General features: G+C 35.3%; 1 protein-coding gene across 4 annotated transcripts in view; it reads left to right on the top strand.

Annotated features, from left to right (window-relative positions):
• RYR2 (ryanodine receptor 2) overlaps positions 1 to 24,846 on the top strand; it is a 452,105-nt gene that overhangs the window by 375,706 nt on the left and 51,553 nt on the right. For 2 of the 4 annotated variants that reach the window (XM_049830591.1, XM_049830590.1), the window contains exons 74-83: positions 745 to 857; positions 2,478 to 2,574; positions 6,902 to 7,005; positions 7,614 to 7,665; positions 7,813 to 7,866; positions 9,506 to 9,529; positions 20,346 to 20,445; positions 21,414 to 21,493; positions 23,353 to 23,429; positions 24,755 to 24,828. In XM_049830591.1, coding sequence (XP_049686548.1) covers positions 745 to 857; positions 2,478 to 2,574; positions 6,902 to 7,005; positions 7,614 to 7,665; positions 7,813 to 7,866; positions 9,506 to 9,529; positions 20,346 to 20,445; positions 21,414 to 21,493; positions 23,353 to 23,429; positions 24,755 to 24,828 — 775 coding nt within the window. The remainder of the gene's footprint in view (positions 1 to 744; positions 858 to 2,477; positions 2,575 to 6,901; positions 7,006 to 7,613; positions 7,666 to 7,812; positions 7,867 to 9,505; positions 9,530 to 20,345; positions 20,446 to 21,413; positions 21,494 to 23,352; positions 23,430 to 24,754; positions 24,829 to 24,846) is intronic. The other 2 variants (XM_049830593.1, XM_049830592.1) reach the window with 1 other exon arrangement.

Below are 24,846 nucleotides of genomic sequence, written 5' to 3'. Positions count from 1 at the left end.
CAAGGATGGAAGGTGTAACAAAAGAAATTGAAAGAGCAAAAGTTGAGGGGCACACCCAATTTCATCTCACACTACTGTAAAGCCAGGATGCAGAAAGAGAATATATCTGAAGACAGAGCTGTAATATTGTGAAATGTAGCTGAAGTGTTTTGGAATATCTTATGTTTATTCTAGCTATGCAGATTCATGGAAGGGATTTAGTCCTAACTAAGTCTTAGTGCCTGTGTCTCATTCGTAAAGTTAATTCCTTTCCATTGTAGCTGGTCATGGTAAATATTACAAATAAAATATTAATAGTATTTAAGACAATTCCTTTAAAAGTTTTGTCTGAGGCAATGTGAAGGTGTACAATTTACCTGTACATACGTAAAGAGTTACATATAAAAGATAGAAAGAGTGAAGATTCTTTGTATTAAAAGTTAAGGTTTCCTGAGAGATGGCCTCAATGATGATAATATTCTACCTAAAAGATAAAAGAAGTAGGATGAAGTAAAAAAAGAGAATACCTATATTATGCAAGGAAAGGAAGAAGATTTTTCCTTTTAAGTTTATTTTCTAAATTCTGATTCTGCAATTTGGCTGACCACTTGAACTCTGTCTAGAACACTTTTCCCCTTCTATTATTCTTCTGTTGTCTTTTCACTTTATTTATCTGTTATCTCACATTTGTACTATTATTACTATGCCCAGACAGTAGGGACATTGCCACATTGTTTATTTTTCCATGTGTATTTTATGTAACAGGTTGAGCATCCTCAGCGGTCCAAAAAAGCAGTGTGGCATAAGCTGCTGTCTAAACAGAGGAAAAGAGCAGTAGTTGCCTGCTTTAGAATGGCACCATTGTATAATCTGCCAAGGTAAGAGCTATATTTGTTCTATCTTTCATAAATGCATTTGTGTTCATACAGTGCTATTTGGCAAGATCAAAAGGAAGAAAAACATGTAAACCAGTAATTGATAAACTGTGTAGTAATGTACTTTGTATGTTACTTTCTTTTAATAGATCTAATTACTTTCTTCCAATATATCTTCTGCAAAAATAACAAGTGTAATTTTAGATTTCTGGTTCTGTCTTCCTAGTGTTATTCCACCTGTTCCTCCTGGTATGTTTTCTTTTCTGAAAAGTAGACACCTTTCATGGGAGATAAATGCAGAAACAGGCATAGTGGTGTCACTGTAATATCTTGGGAGATAAATTTCCTCCAAAGCTATGGTATAGCTCTGGAAATACAGAGTTACCTTCATTATTAGATGGTAAATGTTCTGTATGCAGGAAATAAACTGATACCTTTTATCTGAAAACTTGTCTATTTATTGTGCACTTTTGGGAAGAGCATTCTATTAGACAAGAAATATATGCACAAACTCTAGGTGTTTCACACCTTTTCCTGTGGCTCCTTTTCCTTTTCTTTCTTGTTCAGTAGTGAATGAGATCTATAGTCAAGCAAGTTTCAGAATCCTGAGATTCTGGAAGGAATGAACATTCAGAAAAAGTAAAGACATCTGGTTTTTTCATGCAATTGATAAAAATAATTTCCAGAACACTTGTGTCTGATCTTTTCAACATAATAAAGTACTCGTTTTTTTTCCCAAAAGTATGCATATTATTACTATAGTAGGATGTACATTAGTAGGATGAATCTTAGTCTGTCCCAGGAAGTACAAGGGCATAAGAATCATACTAGCTCGAAATGAGGCTGCAGTGACAGTTGAAAATAGAACAAAGATATTTCCATCTGTAGCTGTTCTTACTTTAGCAAGTAGGTCACCTGTACATAACTAGCATTCCTGTATACTTTAATTATAGTTCTTCCTTTTCAGTATATGAGACTGGCAGTTGTTTAAAAAAATTAGGATGATTGATAAAATTCTTCATGGAGAATTGGTTGCCACACAGTCCATTTTACAGTGAATCCTCAAGAAAAAAAGAAAAAAACAGTAAACATCATCATTGGCTTACCCTCTTTCCCCTATCATCATCATCCCTTTAATTTCATGGAATTTGGAAAAAAATGGTTTATTACTTTAGATATGCTAGTCTAATCCTGAACATTAAAAAAATGCAATTATTTGAGCACAATCCAAAGTTATCTATTACTGTTATATTACTATTTAAATAAAAATAACATGAAAATATTTTAAATTAAAAATAAAACTCACTAACATGGGGAAATAATTGATTTTATTTCTTATTTGTATTTAAATGTCTTTAAAGTTCTATTTATTATCTAAAATTGTTATTATTACATTTTAATATCAGTTTTACAAATTAATGGGACACAGTTTTGAATAGAGCATTTTAATGTCAACTTAATTTTTAAAATAGGTGCTTTTGGCAGGTTTTACCATAGAAATTTTGCTTTCCTTTTAAATGGTAGTCCTAATGACTGGACAGTTCTTCAAGCTAAATGAAATTCATGTAGACCAAATCTTCTCTTTAAAAGTTTACAGTTTTTGTTTTAAATGTCCCTTTTTAGGCACCGAGCCGTCAATCTCTTTCTTCAAGGCTATGATAAATCTTGGATTGAGACAGAAGAACACTATTTTGAAGACAAACTGATAGAAGACTTAGCAGTACGTCTGGGTGCAAAGGGTCGTGGGAGTGTATTATGGATTAACATTAATCTTGATTAATAATAATTATAAGTCTGTGAGGTACATAAGATATCATCTAAGCTATCTCTACCCAAAAGGGTGAGCTATAACCCAGTCACTCTGACAGGAGTTAAAAATTACAAGTGAAGGAGATTCCAGAATACCCTCAGGCAGTCTGCTTCAGGGCTTCAGTAACCTTTCATAAAGCTTTTTAAACTTTTGTCTAAATTATGTGCCAGTTGCTGTCATTCCCCTATCTCTTATCTTCTGCCCTGTGGAGAAGGGGAACAGCCTACTCCCTTCTTTCTTCGTAGTTAACCTTTATGTATTTGAAGAATTCATAACCCACATTAAAACCATTTAAGTCAAAAGGTTAGAGGATGAAACTAGAGGAATTCTACTCTTAGATTAATCAGTCCCTCAGAAGCAGATAGAATCTGCTGCTGCTTCGGAGAAGAATCCTCTTGTCAGGGAGGTGAGGATTTTTCCCAACAGTAAAGTGTTAAGAGTCATGTCTTTAGCCTGGTAAATCCTTGGGGTGATTTTCACTAAATACTTGTTCCTCATCCCTTACAATTGTCTCCCAGAAAGGTAGTTCTTTAGAGGGTTTGACAAGAACTAGTACTAGGAAATTATTTAGTCCCTGGGAGGTCCAACAGAACACAGTCTGACATCAGCGTTCTTATTGTGAGGAGAGCCAGCTCTCTGCAATAGAGAGGAAGCTAGCTGGAATATTGGTATTAGAAAAAAACAATAATTTGCTTTTACTCTTTAACACTTATGCTTAAAACCAGCTACCCAAGTTGTGAACAATTTTGAAAATAAGGATCAAAATAGAGAAAGGAAGATCAGCAGCAATGAGCTCAACAGAAGCAGACTATGGAAGTTCATTTTTGCCTGCACACATGCAGAATTCATTTCTTGTAGAATCCTTGTTGTATGATCAAGCATTGTAAAAAAGCAAGAGACATCTGCAAATACTTACTTCGTATACAACCTTTTAAACCGATACCTTCATGTGTCCCAATACACTGCAAATTTTTTAAATAGTGCGGGTTCATTGCCAAAAATAATCATGTTTTAGCAGTTGAGAGCATGTGTGTGTAGATATGGAGTGTGGAACAACCTAGCTTTTTGCATGTGTGTATGTATGTGCAGGTATGTATGTGTGAAGAAATGACCTAGTATGGTCATTTGTTTACACTCTGACATAAAGGGTTCTCTCCTTACCTTCTCTGTGAAACCATATCTTTGCTAAGTTTGTTAAGAACTCCTTGCTGACAGGTAGCTTTTGTGAAAAACTGTCTTAGAGAAGACAGAAACGGACTGGAATGGCTGTTATATCATCCTTTAGTAAAGGACTAGAGGCATTCCCTTGTAATTCCTCAAGCATACAGATATGTGTGTCTCCAGCACTCTCTCAAGAAGAGATGTATTACACCTTTCATTCAAAAGAGCAAAAAAACCCTCTGTCTGTCCTTTAAAGAAATTTCTGTCACATTCTTGCTGCTTTAGAGCACTCTTGTGGAGGGTGAGAGTTTGAGGTTCTACTATTCAGCTCTGTGGAGCTGACCCAGACTTCTGTGTGGACTTCATGAAAGATGTGGTTGTGATGCTGGTGAAGGTTCTCTGTCCCTCTTAGAGAAACTGTACCCTGGTGTAGCAAGGAATTAAAGATTTATTGGACTGTCAAGATGGAATCGTAGCCCAGGCTGTGGTGGCAGAACTTGTCTGAAAGGGGAGAAAGGAGGAGCCTTGGATTCTCTAATGTATGCTTGAAGGATGGTCTGAAGTTTCTGAACTGTTCACGTATTAGGTAGACAACTGGAACAATCCAGGGCCCAGAAATTATAGCCAAGACTTCCTGTCCTTTAAGTCTCTGTAGTCAATAAACTACATTGTTGTATGCCATAGTATGTTCCTTCTCAATACTGAGAATCTTGGAACTCTCATTTCTGCCAAGTAAAAAATAATTTGAAGGGAGAAGTGCAGTAAAAACTACCTCCTTCCTGGCTTTTCCAGATCCAGGCAATTTATAGACCTGTGGTAAGGGCTTTTTCTGGGATGTGGGAGGTGAGTGTTTGCATCACCTAAAGCAAGGACTGGACTAAACTTGCAGTTTTGTTCCCTGAGTCTTCTGTCCTTAAGTCTGTTATACAGAAGTGGCACTACTTCTTCCACTTCTCTGTATTAAAAGAAATAAAATATACACAAGTCCTCTATTTGAGGAGCTTAATTTTGCTGATTTTTAATTCTGATTCAACAGATCAAGTCTCTAAGGGAACTAGATTTTTAATATTTGATATTAAAATCATAGGATATTCAACACTGCCCTTATTAACAGTTAAAATGCTTCTGCTTTAATTAAATATGTTATATGAATGCTTATGTGATAAAATTATTGATTATTTGTGTTGGTAGGCTTTACTGGACATAATAATAATAATTTATAAGAACAATATGTTTAATGAATAGATTATCTAAAAATTAAGTCTTTTAAATCTTCAGTATTTAGAAATGGTAACTAAAACTTTCCCAACTTATTTGTTTTATCCTCTTACGTTACGTTCAGTTAAAGCTTTTTATTTTACACTTATATAACTGTCAGGCAAATGTCTCAAAACATTGAAAATTAAGAATACTTTTTTCCCAGAAATCTCAGAAAATCATTTGGTTCTAGTGTTCATGCTATGCTTAATAATGAGTTCTACTTAATTCAGTCAATGGTGAATTTGATCCTCCATTTAATTTGAATTAAATCTATGAAAACTAATAACTTGTATTAAACATTAACACAACTTCTACCCTTTTGCTTCATCAGTTTTGATAACATCATTAGAGAGGTATTCTGGTTGATAACATTTCCAAGTATAGAATGCTGCCATTTAATTAAAGGGAAAGGTCAGCATCCTAAATGAGATTGAAATAAAGAGCAGTGGAAGACCTCCATAATGGTGAGATATAACTAGAGTTATAATTTGCATTGTTCAGATCTTGTTATTGATACTGAAAATATTGTCACATATTGCAAAATGTGAAATGAACCTTGTATGGCCATCATAGACTAGTATCCGAAACAATCATAGTGCATATATGTCAAAAGTGAATACTCAGCTGCAACCAGTCATGATTGGTACAGCTGAGTGGAAAAGCTGGACTTCACAGGCACATACAAAGTGTAGTACACACAGAGATCTATAAGCATTCCCACAGGAATGTATTTGACACTAATACACACAACTTGTTCTTAACAGGAAAAAAATCCATTTATCTTATATCTGTCATGTGGCCAACCATTCCTTATTGCTAACAGATAACATCTGACATCATAATAATTTCTTACTTGTGCAGTCTTATCAATGCATGGAATTTTTTAAATCTGTATTTTAGTGTATCCTGCTAGGTGAAAATGAGGAGGAAGAGTGGGCATAATTTATGCAACCCATTTTCTCTGAGCTACCAGATGCTTTGTAGAAAAATATGTCTAGATTAAGCAATTTTGTTAATAACTTTGTATGCAAAACTTACTTTCTGAAATGTCTTTTGGCAAAAGACAAGAAGTCAGAGGACAGATTTTTAGTAGATTCTTTTCAAAACACTGCCTCCGTGGTTGCCATTATAGTATTTAGGACTACATTTTTCTTTAGAGTGAACTATCTAGAGCTGTCTAAACCTGAAAGCAAAATAACCACATGAAAAAAATATTTGTGTGTGTATACATACATATATACATATAAAATATATTTTATACATTATTGATTTGTCATCTTCTAAAATTCTACATCCTGCCAGCATTACTGTTGTTGGTAGATATGGCTCCTTCTGTCTAAAACTATTGGTGAGCTTCAAGTCTGGATTTCTTCTCCCTCAAAGCCTCTCACAGTTCCTCAGCGAACATTATACCTGGCATAAGACTTGGAACAGAGGATTCTAATTTTTAGCTGATGGAGCTTGTAACATAGAGAGGAACAGAAAATATAATAGCAAAGGATGGCATCTGGTTACCACTCATTCTGGGTAACAGCAGTGAAAGACTGAAGTTACTTTCAGAATCTAGGGAAGAGGGTTAATTTTTATAAGGAGAGGAAATCCAAAGCTTTGCAACTGGTGTCATCTTTGTAAGTCTTCATGGTCATAAACATCGTCAAGATTCAGGCTTTTCATACTGTGCTTGGAACTTGTTTCCTCCTGGTTGTCCAAATAAAAATTACATATGTGAGTAATATGTTTAATAAATTTCACAGAGTAAACCATTTTTTCACTATAGATAATTGAATATACTTTTAAAATCTTTTTTTCCCTAAAGAAACCTGGGGAGGAACCACCGGAAGAAGATGAAAGCCTTAAAAGAGTTGATCCTTTACATCAACTTATTCTGCTATTCAGTCGAACAGCCTTGACTGAAAAATGGTAGGGATGGTGTGAGAGACTGCAGAATGTATGCAGATTTTCAGATTACTGCTGTACTTGAAGTTATACATGTCTCTGAAGTGAGATTGCATAGGCTAGGCCAAAACATGTGCGTATGTACATATAGTGAGTTTGAGTTACACTCAAATGTTTCTAGCCTGTCATATGTAAAGAGATTTTTAATATGACTGATAATGAGATGTAAGGAGTCTTCTAGAGACAAATAGATGCCCCTATACACTTTTTCACAGTTATAAATGCTGTGTTCAGGACTTACTACACCTCTCTCTTCTGTCTGTCTTCCCTATTGACAGTTATATTCTGAATGTGAAATATAAGTATGTTTAGGTATAATTTAAAAATTTACTATGTTCTCTTCTTTGGAAGGTGTTTATGAATTTCTGAGCACTGTGTTTGCAGCTGGCTTTACTTTTTAGTTTGTATTAGTTAATCAAGTCCTCATTTTCCAAAAAGACTTATGTAATTAATTTTGAGCATAAAATCCTTTTTAAAAGATTTTTAAGGTGCTTAAAAATATTTTGGTGCTCCAATTCTACTATAATGGCTCTAATCTTCCTCATTTTCCCTTTCTTCTCTCTATTAACCAGTAAATTGGAAGAAGATTTCCTGTATATGGCTTATGCTGACATTATGGCAAAGGTAACTTTTTTGTTATCTTTTGCATGTTTTCTGTTTTAATAAAATTAATGAAGAAGATTAAGAGAAATTATGTGTAAAGTGAAGGAAGGCTTAGCCCTTCTTCCCCCATGACTTATCAGTAAATGTTTTCTTTCTACATCGTATCAGAGCTGCCATGATGAAGAAGATGATGATGGTGAAGAAGAAGTGAAGAGTTTTGAAGTAAGATTATACTTCTGTTTTGCTTTCCTTGTCATGTTAGACATTATTCATAGCTTCCAACTGACATTTATGTTTCTTGGTTCATGGCTTACTGCAGCTTATTATGCCAGTGAACTGCATGTCAGAAGCTGGGTTGGCAGATATGAGTCACCAGATTCATAGCAGTAAAACAAAAACATGTGTATTATCACATAATGTAAGATTATACAGAGAATCATACATGTTTATCTGACTGAGTTTAACTTTTTAGTTGTTGAAAAGAAATAATTATGGGTAGTAACTTATTCTGGAAGTCTGACGATAACAGGCTGTATCTTGTAAAGTATCACATATTACCTTTAGACTAGATGATTAAAATACTGAAATAATACCACTTTTTGCAGTAGTCATTTACATTTAGTACCAGTAATTTATACAGTATTTTTATGTTCACATATATATTAGTGCTTCTTAGTAAAAGGTGAGCTTTTATTCATCAGTACTGCCAAGATTTTTCTTATGTTGAGAATAGGAAATCTGTATTTTTTGTTGTTTAATGTTGAGTTTTTAGTCATCATCACTGTATAAGGAAACATACTTACATGATTTGATTACAAGAGTAAGAGATGAGTCCTTGTCATGTGTTTGCTCTGGGATCTGTCTCTCTTTTTCCATTAGTATTATGGAGTTTACAAGAAATCTGTCTGTTCTGAGGGGCAGTGAACGAATTAGCTTGTTAATATTTTTAATATATTTTAGCGTATTATAATCCTGACATTAAAAGTTGTCTTATATCTTTCAAATCAATTAATACTTATATTTAATATCTTTAGTGAAACATAGAAACATGAAATGCATGGTTTTATTATTTCCTTAAAATATTTCTTAATATGCTGATTGATTTGATATAAAACTACCTGTGCTGGTTTGATTTTTGAGGAGTGGTTTACTTTCACTCCCATTGTTTTGTACACATCAGATGCTCTGTATATTTTCTACGTGATGCTGCATGAGATAGAACTGAATTAGTTAAGTATGTATTCCCTATTTGGCTGTATACAGAAATCAGAAAGATTTAATACAAAATTCTTTTCAGTCACTCAGAAGTTCTAGTTCAGCTGAGTTACAGCTAACTTACCCAATATATAAATTTCTGTTTCTTGGTAAATATCTAAGTATGAATCCAAATTTCAGTGCTTTTTTTTTTTGCTTTTTTTTTTTTTTGTTTTATTTCCTGGAAATGCAATGTATGACTTATCATTGGCTAAACAAAGAATATTTATTTCTATAAGCTTTTTTCAGTTAGACCATGCATGCTGGTTAGATATCAAGTCTTGTGCTTATAAATGTGAAAATTTATAAATAGGAAGTCATTAAGGTGAATGAACATATTTATCAATAAGGGATTTATTAGTGCTCCTGATCTGAATTATAATGGGTTCCTTGTTCAGCACTCAACTTTTATCTTTTCAGAGAAGATCCTATTCAATTGTTTCTCATTATTATTTTTTCTGTAGCTATGAAACTTATGTTTAAATAATGTATTAATCTGTTCAAAAGACAATTTTGTATATGTATTTGGTCAGTCACCTGCAGAAAAAAAATTTTGGACTTCTTTTTCTTATTACTATTTCACTTCTTGTCCTTGCCCTTCCTTAAGGTGACAGGATCACAGCGCAGCAAGGTAAAACAAAAAAATATGTGTGTATTTGTCTGGGTCTAATTTTGTGATTTTCTAGGCCCAACATCTTGGATAAATTCAACTAAAGGGTCTTGAAAACGTTTTTAACATTTCAGTTCCAGCATGACATCTCTACCAAACCCTTCTTGTGCACAAACTCTTTTTAAAGACCCCCAAGAATTATTTATGCAAAATATGTCATACAAAATTACATTGCCATTTTGTGGAACACAGTGTTATTTGGCTTGTTCATATTGGTTTTGCTGTTCTTGCCTTTTGTGCATCAGTTATCTTCTTTCTGGTTATAATTTAGTTTGAATAATTAAAATCATTTATTTGGTTCTTAAGGGAAAGCAGTTGGACTTTTCTTCTGTATCTTAGCAGACATGCGTTTCTGATACAGTAGTAGAATTCTGTTTCCAATGTTTGTCACAGAGAGAGCATCAATTATATTGTAGTTTATCTGTGATTCAGATCCTTTGAAATAGACTGAGTCCTTAACCTTCATTGTGATAATATTTGATAGAAATTCCATAGCTACTCCATACCTGAAGTGACTCCTAGTTGTTCCATGTTTTCACTAAAACCATAGAGGTAATAGCTCTGAAATTTCACAGTGTTAATTTTTTTATTGACTCAATTTCTTACACAGTCTTTTGTGTCTCATCATGATAGTCTCACCATTTGTTTCTAAAAGGTGGCCCATGGCTTAAGCACCAGCCAAACTGCCTACTTCATGCAAGTAGAAGTCTCAGTTCCCATTGTTGGCTCAGGCTGCTTGCTGGTAGCGCTGCAAGGTTGATGTTCTGAGAGGAGGTATGGTGTGGGGGGTAGCTAATTTTTGGTTCCGAGGTGTTTAAATATAGTTATTTGTGCTGTGGCTAATGGCAGCTAGACTAAGTAGAGATGACTTGCTTGAGGTTGAGAATGCACAGATTTAGCTGATGGTCAGACTCCAGTCGGTAGCTCCAAAGTTCATTGCCTATGGCAGTATGGGGAATAATTATAACCTCAATTGAAAAGTGCAAGATAATTTTGGTGTTTTGTTTGCTAGCGCTTTTATTATCATTCATTTCACAAAAGAAGGACATTCCCATACAGCTGTGGAAAGAGAATATGTATTCCAGGATCAACTTCACTCTTAACTCCTTCAAAAGTTTGCACAGATCACTTCCACCCTCATACAAAAAGGGTATTATCCTTTATCATATGTGTGTGAATGCACTCACACAGACTCACAACAAGTTGTTTAACAGGTATTGTAATTGCCACAAACATAAAGTACATATTACAAAACCCCAAAGGATGAGTATAAGCAATCTAATAGTATAATTTCTTCTTGGTTTCTTCCATTAATTCAGCTATTCAAATACTACATCTCTATCACTCTACCTACCTGGTTACCATATGCTAAATGCTATATGCTCCATAGAAAATTTTCTGTCTTGCTGATTGAGAAGTGTTTTAAAAGGGAAAAAAACACAACAATAAATTATCCCTGGTTCCTTCATACACGACAGGAAACAGTTGTGAAGATATACCAGCTGTGTGTATGTGCGCGTGCGCGTGCTTTTGTATGTTTCTTTCTGCCTGTCAATCTGTCTATCTTGAAGTTCAATGTTGAAGGCAGTTCTTTTATTCCATGCTCTGTGTGCATGTGAAAAGACTGACTGTTCAATTTGTATGGGAATAAAACTACTGCTCCTTTAGACTTTAAAAATGTATGGCGTTTGAAGTCCTGAATATTTTCACAGCCAGAGCAACAGACACCTTTGGGCAAGCTTAGAATGTGATAAAAATGACAAGTGTATTTTATCAGCAATTTTCATGCCCATATCTCATGCAGTGTAGTCTCATTTTTGTACAAATAATCTGTATTGGGATCACTGTGTCAGCAGTAGGGAGGTCACAATATAAACCCACAATAAAGTTGTCTGTGCATTCCAGTGTGCCTGTCTGCATTTGCCTGGTAGTATTTGCTTTGAATTATTATGATTATCTTTGCTCCTTGCCCTTTGTCTCTAAGTTAACTTTCTGTCATATTGAACAGACACTCAGTTGACTCCCTGTAGAGTTGGTGTCACTGTCCCCCTTGATTCTATCTGATAGGAAATTCTTTCCAATCAGAGTGTTTCACTAGCTGAATGCAAATAGGTTTCTGCATTTGAGTCGCTGATTCTACTGGTTTTGCTACAAATTAATGTGCTCTAAATATGTGTAGGATGGGAACTCAAATAGGAACCAAAACCTAGCTCATCTTTTTAAAATCAATTGGTTTAAATTGACTAGTCACAGGAAGAAAAGAGATGGGGAACATAGACCTTCCTGTGTCAGTTTTCTTCATCTGTGTTACTGGTAGCAACTTTGTTGATAGACTTTTGTATTCACTAGATTATGTCAAAATGATACATTGTGCTGTCACATCTCAGGCACAGAAGGACTTGCAAGTTTCAGTATGTACAAATAATGCAAGCTCCTAAGGCTCTAGCCCATTGGAGATGGTCACTGTTATCTCTCACTGTCACAAAGCCTGCATAAATGGAGTGACCATATACCATGTATTTACAATAGGTAACTATTATTGTTAAAGAATTATATGACTTAAGGTTAGACTCCATGATCAATGTATCAATTCTTAGGAATTAAACATTCCAGTTAGTATGCAAAAATGTGTTTCTCATTAGTTTTTCCTACCCATAAGGGAATGGATGCTACCTAATCTGTGGTTTCACTTGCCACAACTACAGGATAAATGATTTATACATAGAATCAGAGAATAGTTTGGGTTGGAAGGGGCCTTTAAAGGTCATCTAGTCCAACCCTCCTGCAGTGAGCAGGGACATCTTCAACTAGATCAGGTTGCTCAGATCCCCGTCCAACCTCACCTTGAATGTTTCCAGGGATGGGGCATCTACCACCTCTCTGGGCAACCTGTGCCAGTGTTTCACCACCCTCATCATAAAAAATTTCTTTCTTATATCTAGTCTAAATCTATCCTCTTTTAGTTTAAAACCATTACACCTTGTCCTGTTGCAACAGGCCCTGCTAAAAAGTTTGTCCCCATCTTCCTTATAAGACCCCTTTAAGTACTGAAAGGCCTCAATAACATCTCCCCAGAGCCTTCTCTTGTCCAGGCTGAGCAACCCCGACTCTCTCAGCCTGTCCTCACAGGGGAGGGGTTCCATCTCTCTGATCATTTTGTGATCATTTCATCCCTCCTCCAGACCCACTCCAACAGGTCCATGTCTTTCCTGTGCTGAGGACCCCAAAGCTGGATGCAGTACTGCAGGTGGGGTCTCACCAGAGCAGAGCAGAGGGGAAGAATTACCACCTGGCCACCCTGCTTTTGATGCAGCCCAGAATATGGTTGGCCTTCTGGGCTGCAAGTGCACATTGCCAGCTCATGTCCAGCTTTTCATCCACCAGTACCCCCAAATCCTTCTGTGCAGGGCTGCTCTCAGTCCCTTCATCCCCCAGCCTGTATTGATACTGGGGGTTGCCCTGACCCAAGCACAGGACCTTGCACTTGGCCTTGTTGAACCTCATGAAGTTCACATGGGCCCACTCCTTGAGTTTGTCCAGGTCCCTCTGGATGGCATCCTGTCCCTCAGGCACATCAACTGCACCACTTAGCTTGGTGTCATCTGCAAACTTGCTGAGGGTGCACTTGATCCCACTCTCTATGTCACTGATGAAGATATTAAACAGTACTGGCCCCAGTATGGACCCCTGAGGGACAGAGAGAACTTGTCACCGATCTCTATCTGGATGTTGAGCCATTGACCACCACCCTTTGGATGCAACCATCCAACCAATTCCTCATCCACCAAACAGTCCACCCATCAAGTCCATGTTGCTTCAGTTTAGAGAGAAGAATGTTGTGGGGGACCATGTCCAGATAGACAATATTCATAGCTCTTCTGTTGTCCAGTGATATAGTCCCTCCATCATAGAAGGCCACTAGGTTGGTCAGGCAGGACTTGCCCTTGGTGGGGCTGTCTCAAATCACCTCCTTGTCCTCCATCTGCCTTAGCCTAGCTCCTAGGAGGATCTGTTCCATAGACTTACATATGTTCAGGTTCCTCAGGTGGTCATGAACCTGATCTTCTCTTATCGTGGGAGGGACTTTGGTCCCCCAGTCCCTGTCTTGTGGTCCACCCACTTGAGAGGTGTGGGAAGAGAGGTTGCCAGTGAAGACTGAGGCAAAAAGTTGTTGAGTACCTCAGCCTTCTCCTTGTCCATTGTTAGCAGTTTGCCAGTCGTGCTCATCAGTGGGGGTACGCTTTCTTTGACCTTCCTTTTCTGGCTGACCTATCTGTCGAAGCCGTTACTATTCTTTGCATCCCTTGCCAAGTTCAGCTCCAGATGTGCTTTGACCTTCCTGGCCCCATCCCTACACAACCTGGCAGCATCCCTATATTCTTCCCAGGATAAACTACTTCTGCTACAAACCCACAAACCTATGGTTAATTAAATTTTATTTCTTTTTACATGTTATCATAAGGGGGTTAGAGTTCTTTTGTTCTTTCTTATGTACTGATGGTGTTGATACTGTGCTATTTGTTAATGCCAGGACCACCTTTTTTTTTCTCCTTGTTCTCCCCACCACCCTATTTCTGTCACTGTTTTTTGTTTTTGTTTTGGTTTTGTTTTTTTTATTCTATGCAAACAACCCCCAAAAGAGTCTTTAATCCAGTTAGAGAATTTATGGTGTCCATTACTAGATGGCCAGCCCTTCACTTCTCATTTGCTCCTACTTGTTTGCAGTGTTTTGATTCCCCAAAATCTATTTTATAATATCAATAACATAGGGTCAGTGCCATTAATATATTCTTTGTTATAGAGTCAGCTGTTTCTTAGTTTCTTGCCTGTCTGGCAAGGCTGTTTTGGGCTATATGAATAATCTCCCATTGACTATGGGAAATGTGCAGCAAAAGTCTTGTAGAGAATCTCTTTTCGACAGAGTGAATAATATACCCGTGCTTTTCTCTGGGTTTCAGTTCAGGGGCTTAGTGATAAATGATGATTTAAGGCTATTCATTGAGATCTTTCATTGCATCCTCTGGCTGTTTCCCATCTTCTGTGTTTATCAGCATCTCCTTCCCCCTACATTGTTTCTGCTGCTCATACCAGCATTAGTGTGGTACTTTTCAAGAGTACTCCCAGACATCCATCTGCCCTGTCTTTCAACTCAAACACCAGCTGCCCTGTCTTTCAACTCAAACACTCCATGCTTCACTGCTACAGCATAACAGAACTGGTTGAGATCTAGGTAAGGCAGGGCCTTTGGCAGTCCTGGGGTAAAGGAGTGATGTACTTTGAAGAAAAAATACATTGCAGTGATTAAGTGACCATTTGTAGCTTCTAGGTTCTTTGCTTATTTTTAATGCAGTAATTACATCGTAATCTTACCAAACTTATCCCTGTACATAAGATTTTCTGCTCCAACTGATTCAATTCCCATTGTAGTGGAATCTTCTGACTGATCCATTACCCTTTTTAAAAAATTATTCCTATATAAAGTTAGACATCTATAATGTCAGTTATTTCAAATACATCATATTTGTCACCCAACTTTAAGCAAGAAAGGGTGACACAGTTTGAAAGTAATGTATAGTTTTATAGGTACGTACCAGTGGAGAAAAATATTGGAAACTGAGAATACATAGATTTGAAAGTCACCCAATACAATATTTTTCCTTTTAGAGACTCAATACTTTGTTAGTTCCTACCTACTTGAATAGGAATGAATATGTTAAGTGATCTCATCAGCATGGCAAGAATATGGAGACAGGATGTAGGAAAGAAAACTAACTTCCTTGCCAGAGAGGAAAACATAAATGAATGACAGTATGAACATGACAACATCAGTAAGCATACTGCTGCAAGTTGAAATGGAGACATTCTAACCAAAACAAAATAAAATAAAATGTGTAGTGAACGTTATATTTCAGGGTATCTTTATTCCTGTGAATTTATAGCTCAAATTTAATCTGATTTTAACACAGAGTAGTATTTTGTTTAGTTTAGTATATGTTTTTTTGTTTATATATTGTATGAACAAAATATATTTGTAATATAACATTAAAGTTTTTAATACAGATTATTCAAATGCTAGGAAATGTAAAATATAATATTGACAAAACATTCCTTACTTTGTGCCCATGTGTATTATTGTCCTAACTATTGATACTGAGTAACACAGTTAGATCATGAAATCTAATGTTATGACACGATAAATATTTTTCCTCCCAGGCGTTTATTACTGGGGAGAGTCAGCAGAACACCAGTACTTCTTTCTCTGAATATTGGTGTGAATACAGTAAATAATTTTGTTGAATGATTGCTACAATTCCTGTGTCTTTTCAGCTGTTATATTATGAAGCATATAGTAGCATTTTGCTGTCTTGTCTGAAATTTGTTTAAAAATCATGAATAAAATGGTTTGTTCCTCTTAAATTCTCTTTTTTTCCCAGATACTTTTTAGATCAATGTTACTACCTTTCCTCTCAAGACACCATCTTACAAAATACTTATGCTAAAGCCCAAGAAAGCTGAACGGTGTTTACAGCCAATCAAATCAAAACAGTCTTTTTTGCATACATGTTTTTCCTAGCTACATTTTATTTTCATTGTTACTATTTATCTAGCACCAACAGTGATAAAGATGAATGCAGGGAATATTTTCAAATTTTATGAAGTCATTGAGTTAAGATAGAGTAGATAAAAGCATATGTTTACTTAATATTTAATAAATCCCCTACTAGAGGAAGTCTACCAGTGTTCTAAAGTCTTGTAAAGAATTATTGCATTCAAAATGAATAGCTGTAGTTTTGAGGAAATTAAAAAATTGCTAACAGACTGCTACTGACTGCATGTATCTAAGAATGTGGTAGTTAATTTATGAACCTATTTATCTTTTTTAGTGATGCTACTTAGACACCACTTTCAAGCATTTTCAGAAGTATTTACTTGTATCATGGAAGTAATATCAAATGATAGAAGGCTTATAGATGCCTGGCATTGAGATACATCAGTATTCCTAAATTATGGAACAGTACGTAGAACAAGAAAGCACAGCAGGTAGCAGAGAAGTAGCTTTAGAATGGCTATTCATTTGTTATAAAATTGACTTTTGAGATTAATTGTATTTTAATTATTTTACATGCTAGCAGTTTAGTAGTGTCTAAATTTCCTGTTTGCCTTATTTTACCATCTGTACTTTAAAGGATTCCTTTTGATGTATGATAATCTGTATAATGACATGTTTCAATACAGAAAGGATACTTAACTCAGTGAGGTATAATAATGGATATCATATTGGCTAGTTAAAAATTACTTTTCAACTGAAAAAAAAAATCTGGGGTTGAGACTTTCAGCAGAAGCAGAAATACCAGTGTGAAATTGCAGGGATTGAAATATTTCTCTAAGTAATATGGAAAGCCTATTTGATAAACTCCTCTAACACTCTTAAAATCCTACATATTTAACCTTCAGGAATTATAATGCATTATATTTTCATTTTGTCTATACTCTTTTTAGAGATGATGGAGTCCAAAATGAGTGATTTAGGAAAAATTCAACTTTATTTATAGAGCATAAATCAGCATGTATTGAGTTTAAGGCCTTAATACATATGAAGATATACATATATATAAAAAAAATAAAAAAATTCTGCTTGAGTACTTGATGTTATATTTTAATACATAGCTTGTAGTCATGCATGCCTGGCACTGAAATTAACATATGTTTTGCCAATGTAAGACCTGTCTAATACGAATTATTCTCTGGACCAAACAGAGGTCTTGAAAAGTATAAAATAAGAAGACAATTCCAAGGAGAAGCATTCATCTTAGAATAGCTGAGTTGAAAGTAATTTCTTCCCTTTCCATCTTTTTGCTTATTCTGTTTACTCTTTAACTATTTCATAATTTCATATTAAAATAATAATTAAAAAAAGAATGCTCTGTAGAAGTAGGATCATACGCCTGTGCTCCATGGCTGTGAGCTTAGTGGTAGCAGCAAACAAACCTCTCCATATAGCTTAGCTGCAAGGCAGAGTCCAAGAATCATTCTTTGTATGGATTACAAGGAAATAAACAATTTCAGTGCTGCATTTGTCAGGTAAAGATCCTGAAATATCAAGTTTTTGCAAGTTTGTTGCCTACAAATTCAAGCTAAAACTTGTGGGTTTGCCCAACATGGTTTTTTGGCATACAGTTGCTTGTAACGATTTAGAAAACAAAAAAGAATGAAGTACAATATGTTTGAGTCTCTGTTTTCAAAGAATATGATGGAAAGGTTTCCTTCATTTGGTAGGTTGCTGGAGAAAGTCTATAATATGGGAATACATGTATGTACATTTCTAAGGGGTCAGCTTTTTCCCATTTAAATGGAAAACACCCAGGATAAAATAACTTGGGATTTCTTTGTTTTGTTTTGTTTTTGTTTTGTTTTGTTTTGTTTTAATTCTGGTGAATTACTTTAAACATTTCATTTAGTATGAAGTATTTTTGCTGTTGTTGTGATGGTTTTGTGAATGACAGAAAATTTAAACCACTGGCTAATTATTTTGGTAGTTTTCTTGACATCAACTGGCAAGCACAATGAAGTGCAAAAAACTGTGCTGGTAGCACAGGTAACAGAGTTAGCGGTAAGCACAGCTTAGAGAAATGGGGATACCGCGACCAGCCAGCAGCTCTATTAATTTAGTATGCTTTGTATGCAATGGGTGGCCCACTTCATATCAGCGCTGCCATCACATATATATATATATATATATATATGTATTAACATTGCATGGAGAAAGCAACAGTGAAAAAGCATTGTCAAGCTGAAGAAGGAACCATGATCTTTGGGGGTTATCATCAAAGGAATGGTTGCTTTTAGAAGAAATATTTGGGGGTTTTGTTGGTGGATTTTTTTTTTTTTTTTTTTTTTTTTTTGTCTGCTTTGTTACTAGTTACCTAGACAGCTCAATTTTCATGGAAAATGCCACTCTTCTCACTTTAAGCTGTTTGGCAATGCCTGTTTCTGCTGTTCTTCTGTAGTGCCATTGCAAGAAGTATGCATACCCATTCTTTTAGTCTGTAGATTATGCAGATGCATCCTCACTATAAGCACTTATAAACTTACCAAAAAAACATTGTGTAATGAAAGTAGTATAGCTGATGTTAGGCTTGTGAACAAAAGTGAATAATCCTGCAATAGAAGAAAAATGAAAGGTTGTTGGGTCTAAAACTAAAAGTAACTAGAAATAGGAAATAGTTTTTAAAGAAAGAAACACTGATCAATTTTCAGTGGCATCTGAAGCAAATGAAAATATTTTATGTAGCTATATTGAACCTGTGATGTCATGATTTTCTGGTGGTTTGTGTGTGTGGTGTGTGGTGTATGTGTGCGCGCACATGTGTGTGTGTGTATGTTTCTGTTTTGTTTTTGTTGAACTCCCAGGAAGAGGTTTAAACATGAAGGCAAAACTTTCAAACCTTAGCATGGCTAAATATAAAGCAAAGCTGCCATTTTTTTTTTTTCCTTTTTGTGCCTCCATCTAGATCTGTCACATAATTTAAAGAAAAAAGAAAGATACAATTTAACCACAGGAGAGCTAATAGTGTGAAAAAAAAACCCTGATGAATTTTGTTTCCGCAGCACGATATTATCAAAGATTTAAGAAACAAATTTGCCAGCCTCGGCGAGAACTCTCTGGTAACAGCATAAATGTCTGTGTTGGTTTGCTTTTGAGTTAAAGGTTTCTTTTTCATTCATTTGAACATATTTCTCTTTTTTACCTCTTCTTTTTTAATTTATTATTCATACCCTCTATTTAGCAAGCCTTCATTTTTTAAACCTCTTCCATCTTCCAATGTCTTTTTTCCGTAACTTGGATGGAAAGTTTATGGCAGCAAAGCTGTCATTCTGGCTACTTCTGCTGCAGCTGTTCCTGCTTTTAGGTCATACATGTTTTGGGCGTTGTGTTTTTGGACATGATACTAACTGATTGTGTCATGTTCTTTTTGAGTAAGCTTTTTACCACGCCATCCGATGGACTCACTGTCATAGGGCTCTATGCAACTTCCATTTTGCAACTTATACTGCTTAGTCATCCTCAATTTCCAGCAAACTTTAATTAACTTGGTGAAAGTTCAAACTCATCTGGAATTAACTGTGCCTTTATGTTTGCTCTTTATGTTCTTCTTTATGTTTTCAGTAGTAGTTTAAATTATAAAGAACAAACTTCACCATTGCTCAAGCAACGTCATGCAGTATTGTTTGTTGCCGCTAGAGAATGTAAAATATAAAAGCACAGTGTATTCTATCAAATATTCTGTTGGTAGGGTGGGCAATCTATATTGTAATATAATGATATGTTTTGAAAAAAATTCTCAGATGCTTCTGTTACTCTGGTATTCAGCAACAACTTGCAACTCAAGAGCCGCATGCTGAGCAGTATGAAGTTATGGTCACGCTATAGAAGATTATTAAGTGTATGAACTGTTGCACAAAAACATGGCACAAAAGTGCGAGCTTTATATATGCAGTATATATATATATATATAATGAACATGAGCTTTGAACTAACCTAATGATTTACAATTGAGATGATTCTTTTCAGATAAACTGCAAAAAGCATATTAAAGAAAAATACCAAGGGGAGAATATTACTTGAACATGTTAAATATCTGTTCAGTAGCATTGTATGTATTAAAATGGTCCATGATGTTGCCATAGAGCCCATATACTAAGAGAAAACCAAAAACCTTTGGAGAACTGATAGTAACTGAAGTCCTCATCTTAAATGACTGGAATTTTTATTCAGGAAAAAGAAATGGAAAAGCAAAAACTTCTGTATCAACAAGCCAGACTGCATGACCGGGGTGCTGCTGAGATGGTTCTGCAGACAATCAGTGCTAGTAAAGGTAATGTAATCTACACCACAAAACATATTAAACCTTATTTCTAGCGATCTTTGAAATTATTGTAATTCTTATTGGGCAAAACCTGCAGATGTTTGGCACTAAAGTTTGCTTTCAAAATGCACCCAAAGTTTAAAAAATTATGGAGAGCTAATCCAGAAAAGTATGATAAATAATTCTTATGAAGTTGTTATTATTGTTGTTCTTCTTATTATTACTATTATTACTTTTATTAATTTTACTAGTGGTGATAGAGAGGAAGTGTGAAAAATTTCATAGCTTTAGCAGTATGCAATGACAAAAAGGCCACCAAATTCTGGGATGTGTACAGTTCTGAAGTAGGTGTAAACTTTGGTCCTTTTTTCCCCTCCCACTCCCTAAATATCTACTTTATTGGTGTACTTTGATAAAACATTTCAGAAGTGTAAATGATGCTTTTGTCCCTTAGACACCATCTTACTCTAAGTTTTGATGCTTTCATTGTCTGTTCTGTGATTTTTTTCTACAGTAGTGATGTTTTAAAAATTCCTGTTTACAAATTTCATTTACTGTAACTAAATGCTTTGGATCACCGTCATTATCTGAAGAAACAGGGAAAAAAATATGTAAACTGCCGTGCAGGGGCGGCACATTGTTAAACTTGGAAGCTAGCTTAAAATTGTGCACCCAGCCCTAAGTCAACTTTTGGATGCTCTAGCGAATGAAATGTGATTTATATTGATTGAGCTCACTTCTTCCTGTCTTATATCTTGCTGCTTTTGTGTGCTGTGTATGCATTACACTGTGTCTGTAGGCACTCAGGAAGATACTAAGTCACACTAGAGATCATGAAACAAAAATAGGTCTGTTTTACAAGAGAAACACAAAAGCCTCTCCTGATAAATTACCATTTAAGTCATTGTATGGATAAGTTAATAGAACATTCATATTTTTATATGTGATCTAAAGGTATATTTTAAAATAATTTTAAGGTGAGATGGGGCCAATGGTTGCAGCTACCCTAAAGCTAGGGATTGCCATCTTAAATGGAGGAAATTCTACCGTTCAACAGGTAAGGTACTAATCTATTTTCACCCATTCTAGTCAGTATAGGTCTTTATACCACGGCCATTATTATTGTAGTAGTGCATTATATAATGTGACAATTTGTCAGATGCTGTTTATCCTCTTACTCTCGTTCCCAGAAGAAAATAGTGTGCAAAAGTACCTTGTTTGCTAGTTATATATTTCTTATTCATATATTTGTAATTAATCTATAGAATACAAGGCTAGAAGAAATTTGTTTTGCACTTCAGCTAGAAAGGGGAAATATTATGTTAAAGCATTAACTTCTAGAAGAATTCTGTGGGAGGGAAGGATTTCTTGGGAGATTGCCATTGTCCTGTAGCCAGCAGAGCAAAATTGCTGGCCCCCATCTTCACTAAAACAAAAATGTTATACAACTTCAGAAGTCCTTAGCTTATGCCATGGAGAGTCTTGATGATAAAAGCAGAGAACCCAGACTTGATTTACTAATCCATAGTAAGACAATGTGGTGAGCAGTGGACAAGTCTGATATATTAACAGTATTCTGCACTGTTGAGGAGAAGTGACTGATACAGAGTACATTCAGTGTTCTGGACTAGTTGAACATTCCTGAGCCCAGAAGGCTTCATTCCTTCCATTACTCTATTGCTGTAGGACAATTTGAAGAATACTGACAACTGGGAACAGTTAAGGTCCCAAGTTAAGCAACCACTTATTTAGTTATTTAATCGGAATTTGTAAGGCTACAATCTAAATTTTTAAAAATTACTTGATAATGTCTTAACTAATTAGAATGAAGGAAACAGTTATTAGTATGGTTACAATAATATTAATACTACTAGTCTAAATTACGTACTTATAAAAGCATCAATAATACAGTTACAATTGTTATTTTTTCAGTTGCCTCATTCCCACCTGTTTTTTCTGGTGTTATGCTCACCTTTCCGATTTTCCTTTAGGTCCTAAGATCAACTCTTCAGACATCTTTGGGAAGAATGGTATGGGTGGGGGGAGAGGTACAGAAGTAGTTTTGAAAAGTAGTCATCATCATCCTCTGGAGTTCTTTGCTTTGATTACTACAGTGTTGTTGATGGGGGTGTTCTTTTTCTGTGATCTTGGGTCTACTTGAGGTTATGCTGATACATTTTGTTAACACTATTTGCTTATGTGCTCTTTCATTTTGGAGGTTACTTATCCATTTTTCCCATTATTTTTGTTATTTGCAAAAAGAGTTTCACCTGATTCACAGTGTGAATTCTTGTAACATTCCTACTAAGATTGATCTTTAAGCATCGTGGTTTTTGTTCACAACTGGGACCTCTGGTGTCATCACTCAACAACATATTGCATTCTAGAATCAGAGTTCACTGCACTGACTAACCTCTCGTTATTGCAATGTATTATCAGATAGGTATTACACATGACAATAAAGCTAAAACAGATTTAAAAAATACACATATGACTAATATGCTGTTGCAGCTAAAATAATCTAAACCAGCCTGAGGTTATGACGAGCCCAGTCCAGTGCTGAAATGGTAGTGTCAATACAAATTTGTGGCCTAGTAGTGGCAAGATTGTGTTTATATTAAACACTAAATTCTGCTGGCTGTGTTGACTTTAGTAACTGTCTTTACTTTCAATATTTTAGGAATGAATATCCAAAATGGATGACCTTCTTTTCTGTAAAGGACATGAACATTAAATGTTCTTTTTGTTTTTGATACCTGGATTTTTCTCTGCAAGATTCTTTTATCTATTTTGTAAATATTAGAGGTATTTCAAACCACCAGCGTCACTAGGAATCTAGAATCCACATAGTATTAACTAGATTAACACATAGTATAAATATTAATTCTGTGCATGAATTATTTGTGTTTACTGCAGAAAATGCTTGACTACCTCAAGGATAAAAAGGATGTCGGGTTCTTTCAGAGCCTTGCTGGTCTTATGCAGTCCTGTAGGTAAGAAAATATCTACTTAAAAAATTTATTATTTTGCATTTACTTTTTATTCCACAGGATTTACAGTTTTGGAAAGATCCTCTGCATACTTTTTGCAAACACCACCCGGGGACTATAATGTGCTAGTTTGGGGGTAAAGGACAAGGTGGTGCTCATGGTGTGAAAATCTTCATATGATATGGATCTACCTTGGTAAAAGAGCTCTTTTCACAAATGTTTATGGCATTTTTGTCTACTTGAGATATGCCAGAACACAACTCCAGAGTTAGGAGCATTCCTCAGGGACGATTTCTTAACTCTGGAGATATCCTGTAATCTTGCAGAGACCAGGTTAATGATCAATATTAAGTAATCATAAAGATGTTTATACTTTCTTAGAACTATTAATAGGACTTTTTAGAAGGCAGAAAAAGGAATGGAATATTGTGTTTTAATAAACTGTGAAGGTAGTGTGACTTTTTTGTCCATTCATGCTTCTTGACAGTTTATATTGTTTTTATATTTATAAATATATATAAATGTTTTATATATAATTCCTAAGAATAAATCATGTCAATAAATAATGTATTAATGAACATAAAACATAGGACAAAAAGGGGCTTCCTGGACCAAGTGGTTCCATCTTCTGTTATGTCAAGGGCACCATGTTATATTCCTTTTTCTTAACACTGTCTTTGGCCAAGTTTCATTTTGAAATCAGTGAGGTTTCTTGCCAGCAGAACTACTGCTGTGGTTCATCTACATTCATCTGACTTTCATAAACATTCTTGCTTATGAGCAAAAGTTATCCATGGCTAGCTGACATGCTAAGCCACGAAAGGCAGAACTTTGCAGATTCACAAATGGAAATATGTAAGAGTATATGTTCCTTAAATCTGTTAGTTGAATACATATTGCCCTTTGGCAGCTTTGGTTTTTCAGAACACGGAGGGAGAGGAACTCTGAGTGGAACTAATGACATAGTTTCTTAATGGACCTTGCTGCTTGGGATGAACTGGCCTATAATATTAAAGTAGTCAATAATATGGCTTCTTTGTAACCCCTAAAATATATATGTATATCATAAACACATACATTCCCTTTTTTTGGTCAATCATAAAGAGCTAAATTCTATTGTCATTTGCAGGGCAAAAGCAGGTTAAGTCTGTAGAGCTGAGTTTTGTAATCTTGCAGCAGACACATGTTAAGCCACTGAAATGTATCTTCTTGACACTAGTATGATTATATACTTAAATGAAATCACAGATCCTTCTCTATCTTTCACAAAATGAAATATTGCATATATTTATTTATTCACAGGACAAATGTCATTTCTCTCATTGCAGTGTTCTTGACCTAAATGCGTTTGAACGTCAGAACAAAGCAGAAGGCCTTGGCATGGTGACTGAAGAGGGATCAGGTACTATCGATTTAACAG

This window comes from Accipiter gentilis, chromosome 28 (assembly GCF_929443795.1).
Source record: "Accipiter gentilis chromosome 28, bAccGen1.1, whole genome shotgun sequence".
NCBI lineage: Eukaryota > Metazoa > Chordata > Aves > Accipitriformes > Accipitridae > Astur > Astur gentilis.
The sequence above is the reverse complement of the archived record's forward strand: the minus strand, read 5'-3'. Positions and strand labels throughout refer to the sequence as shown.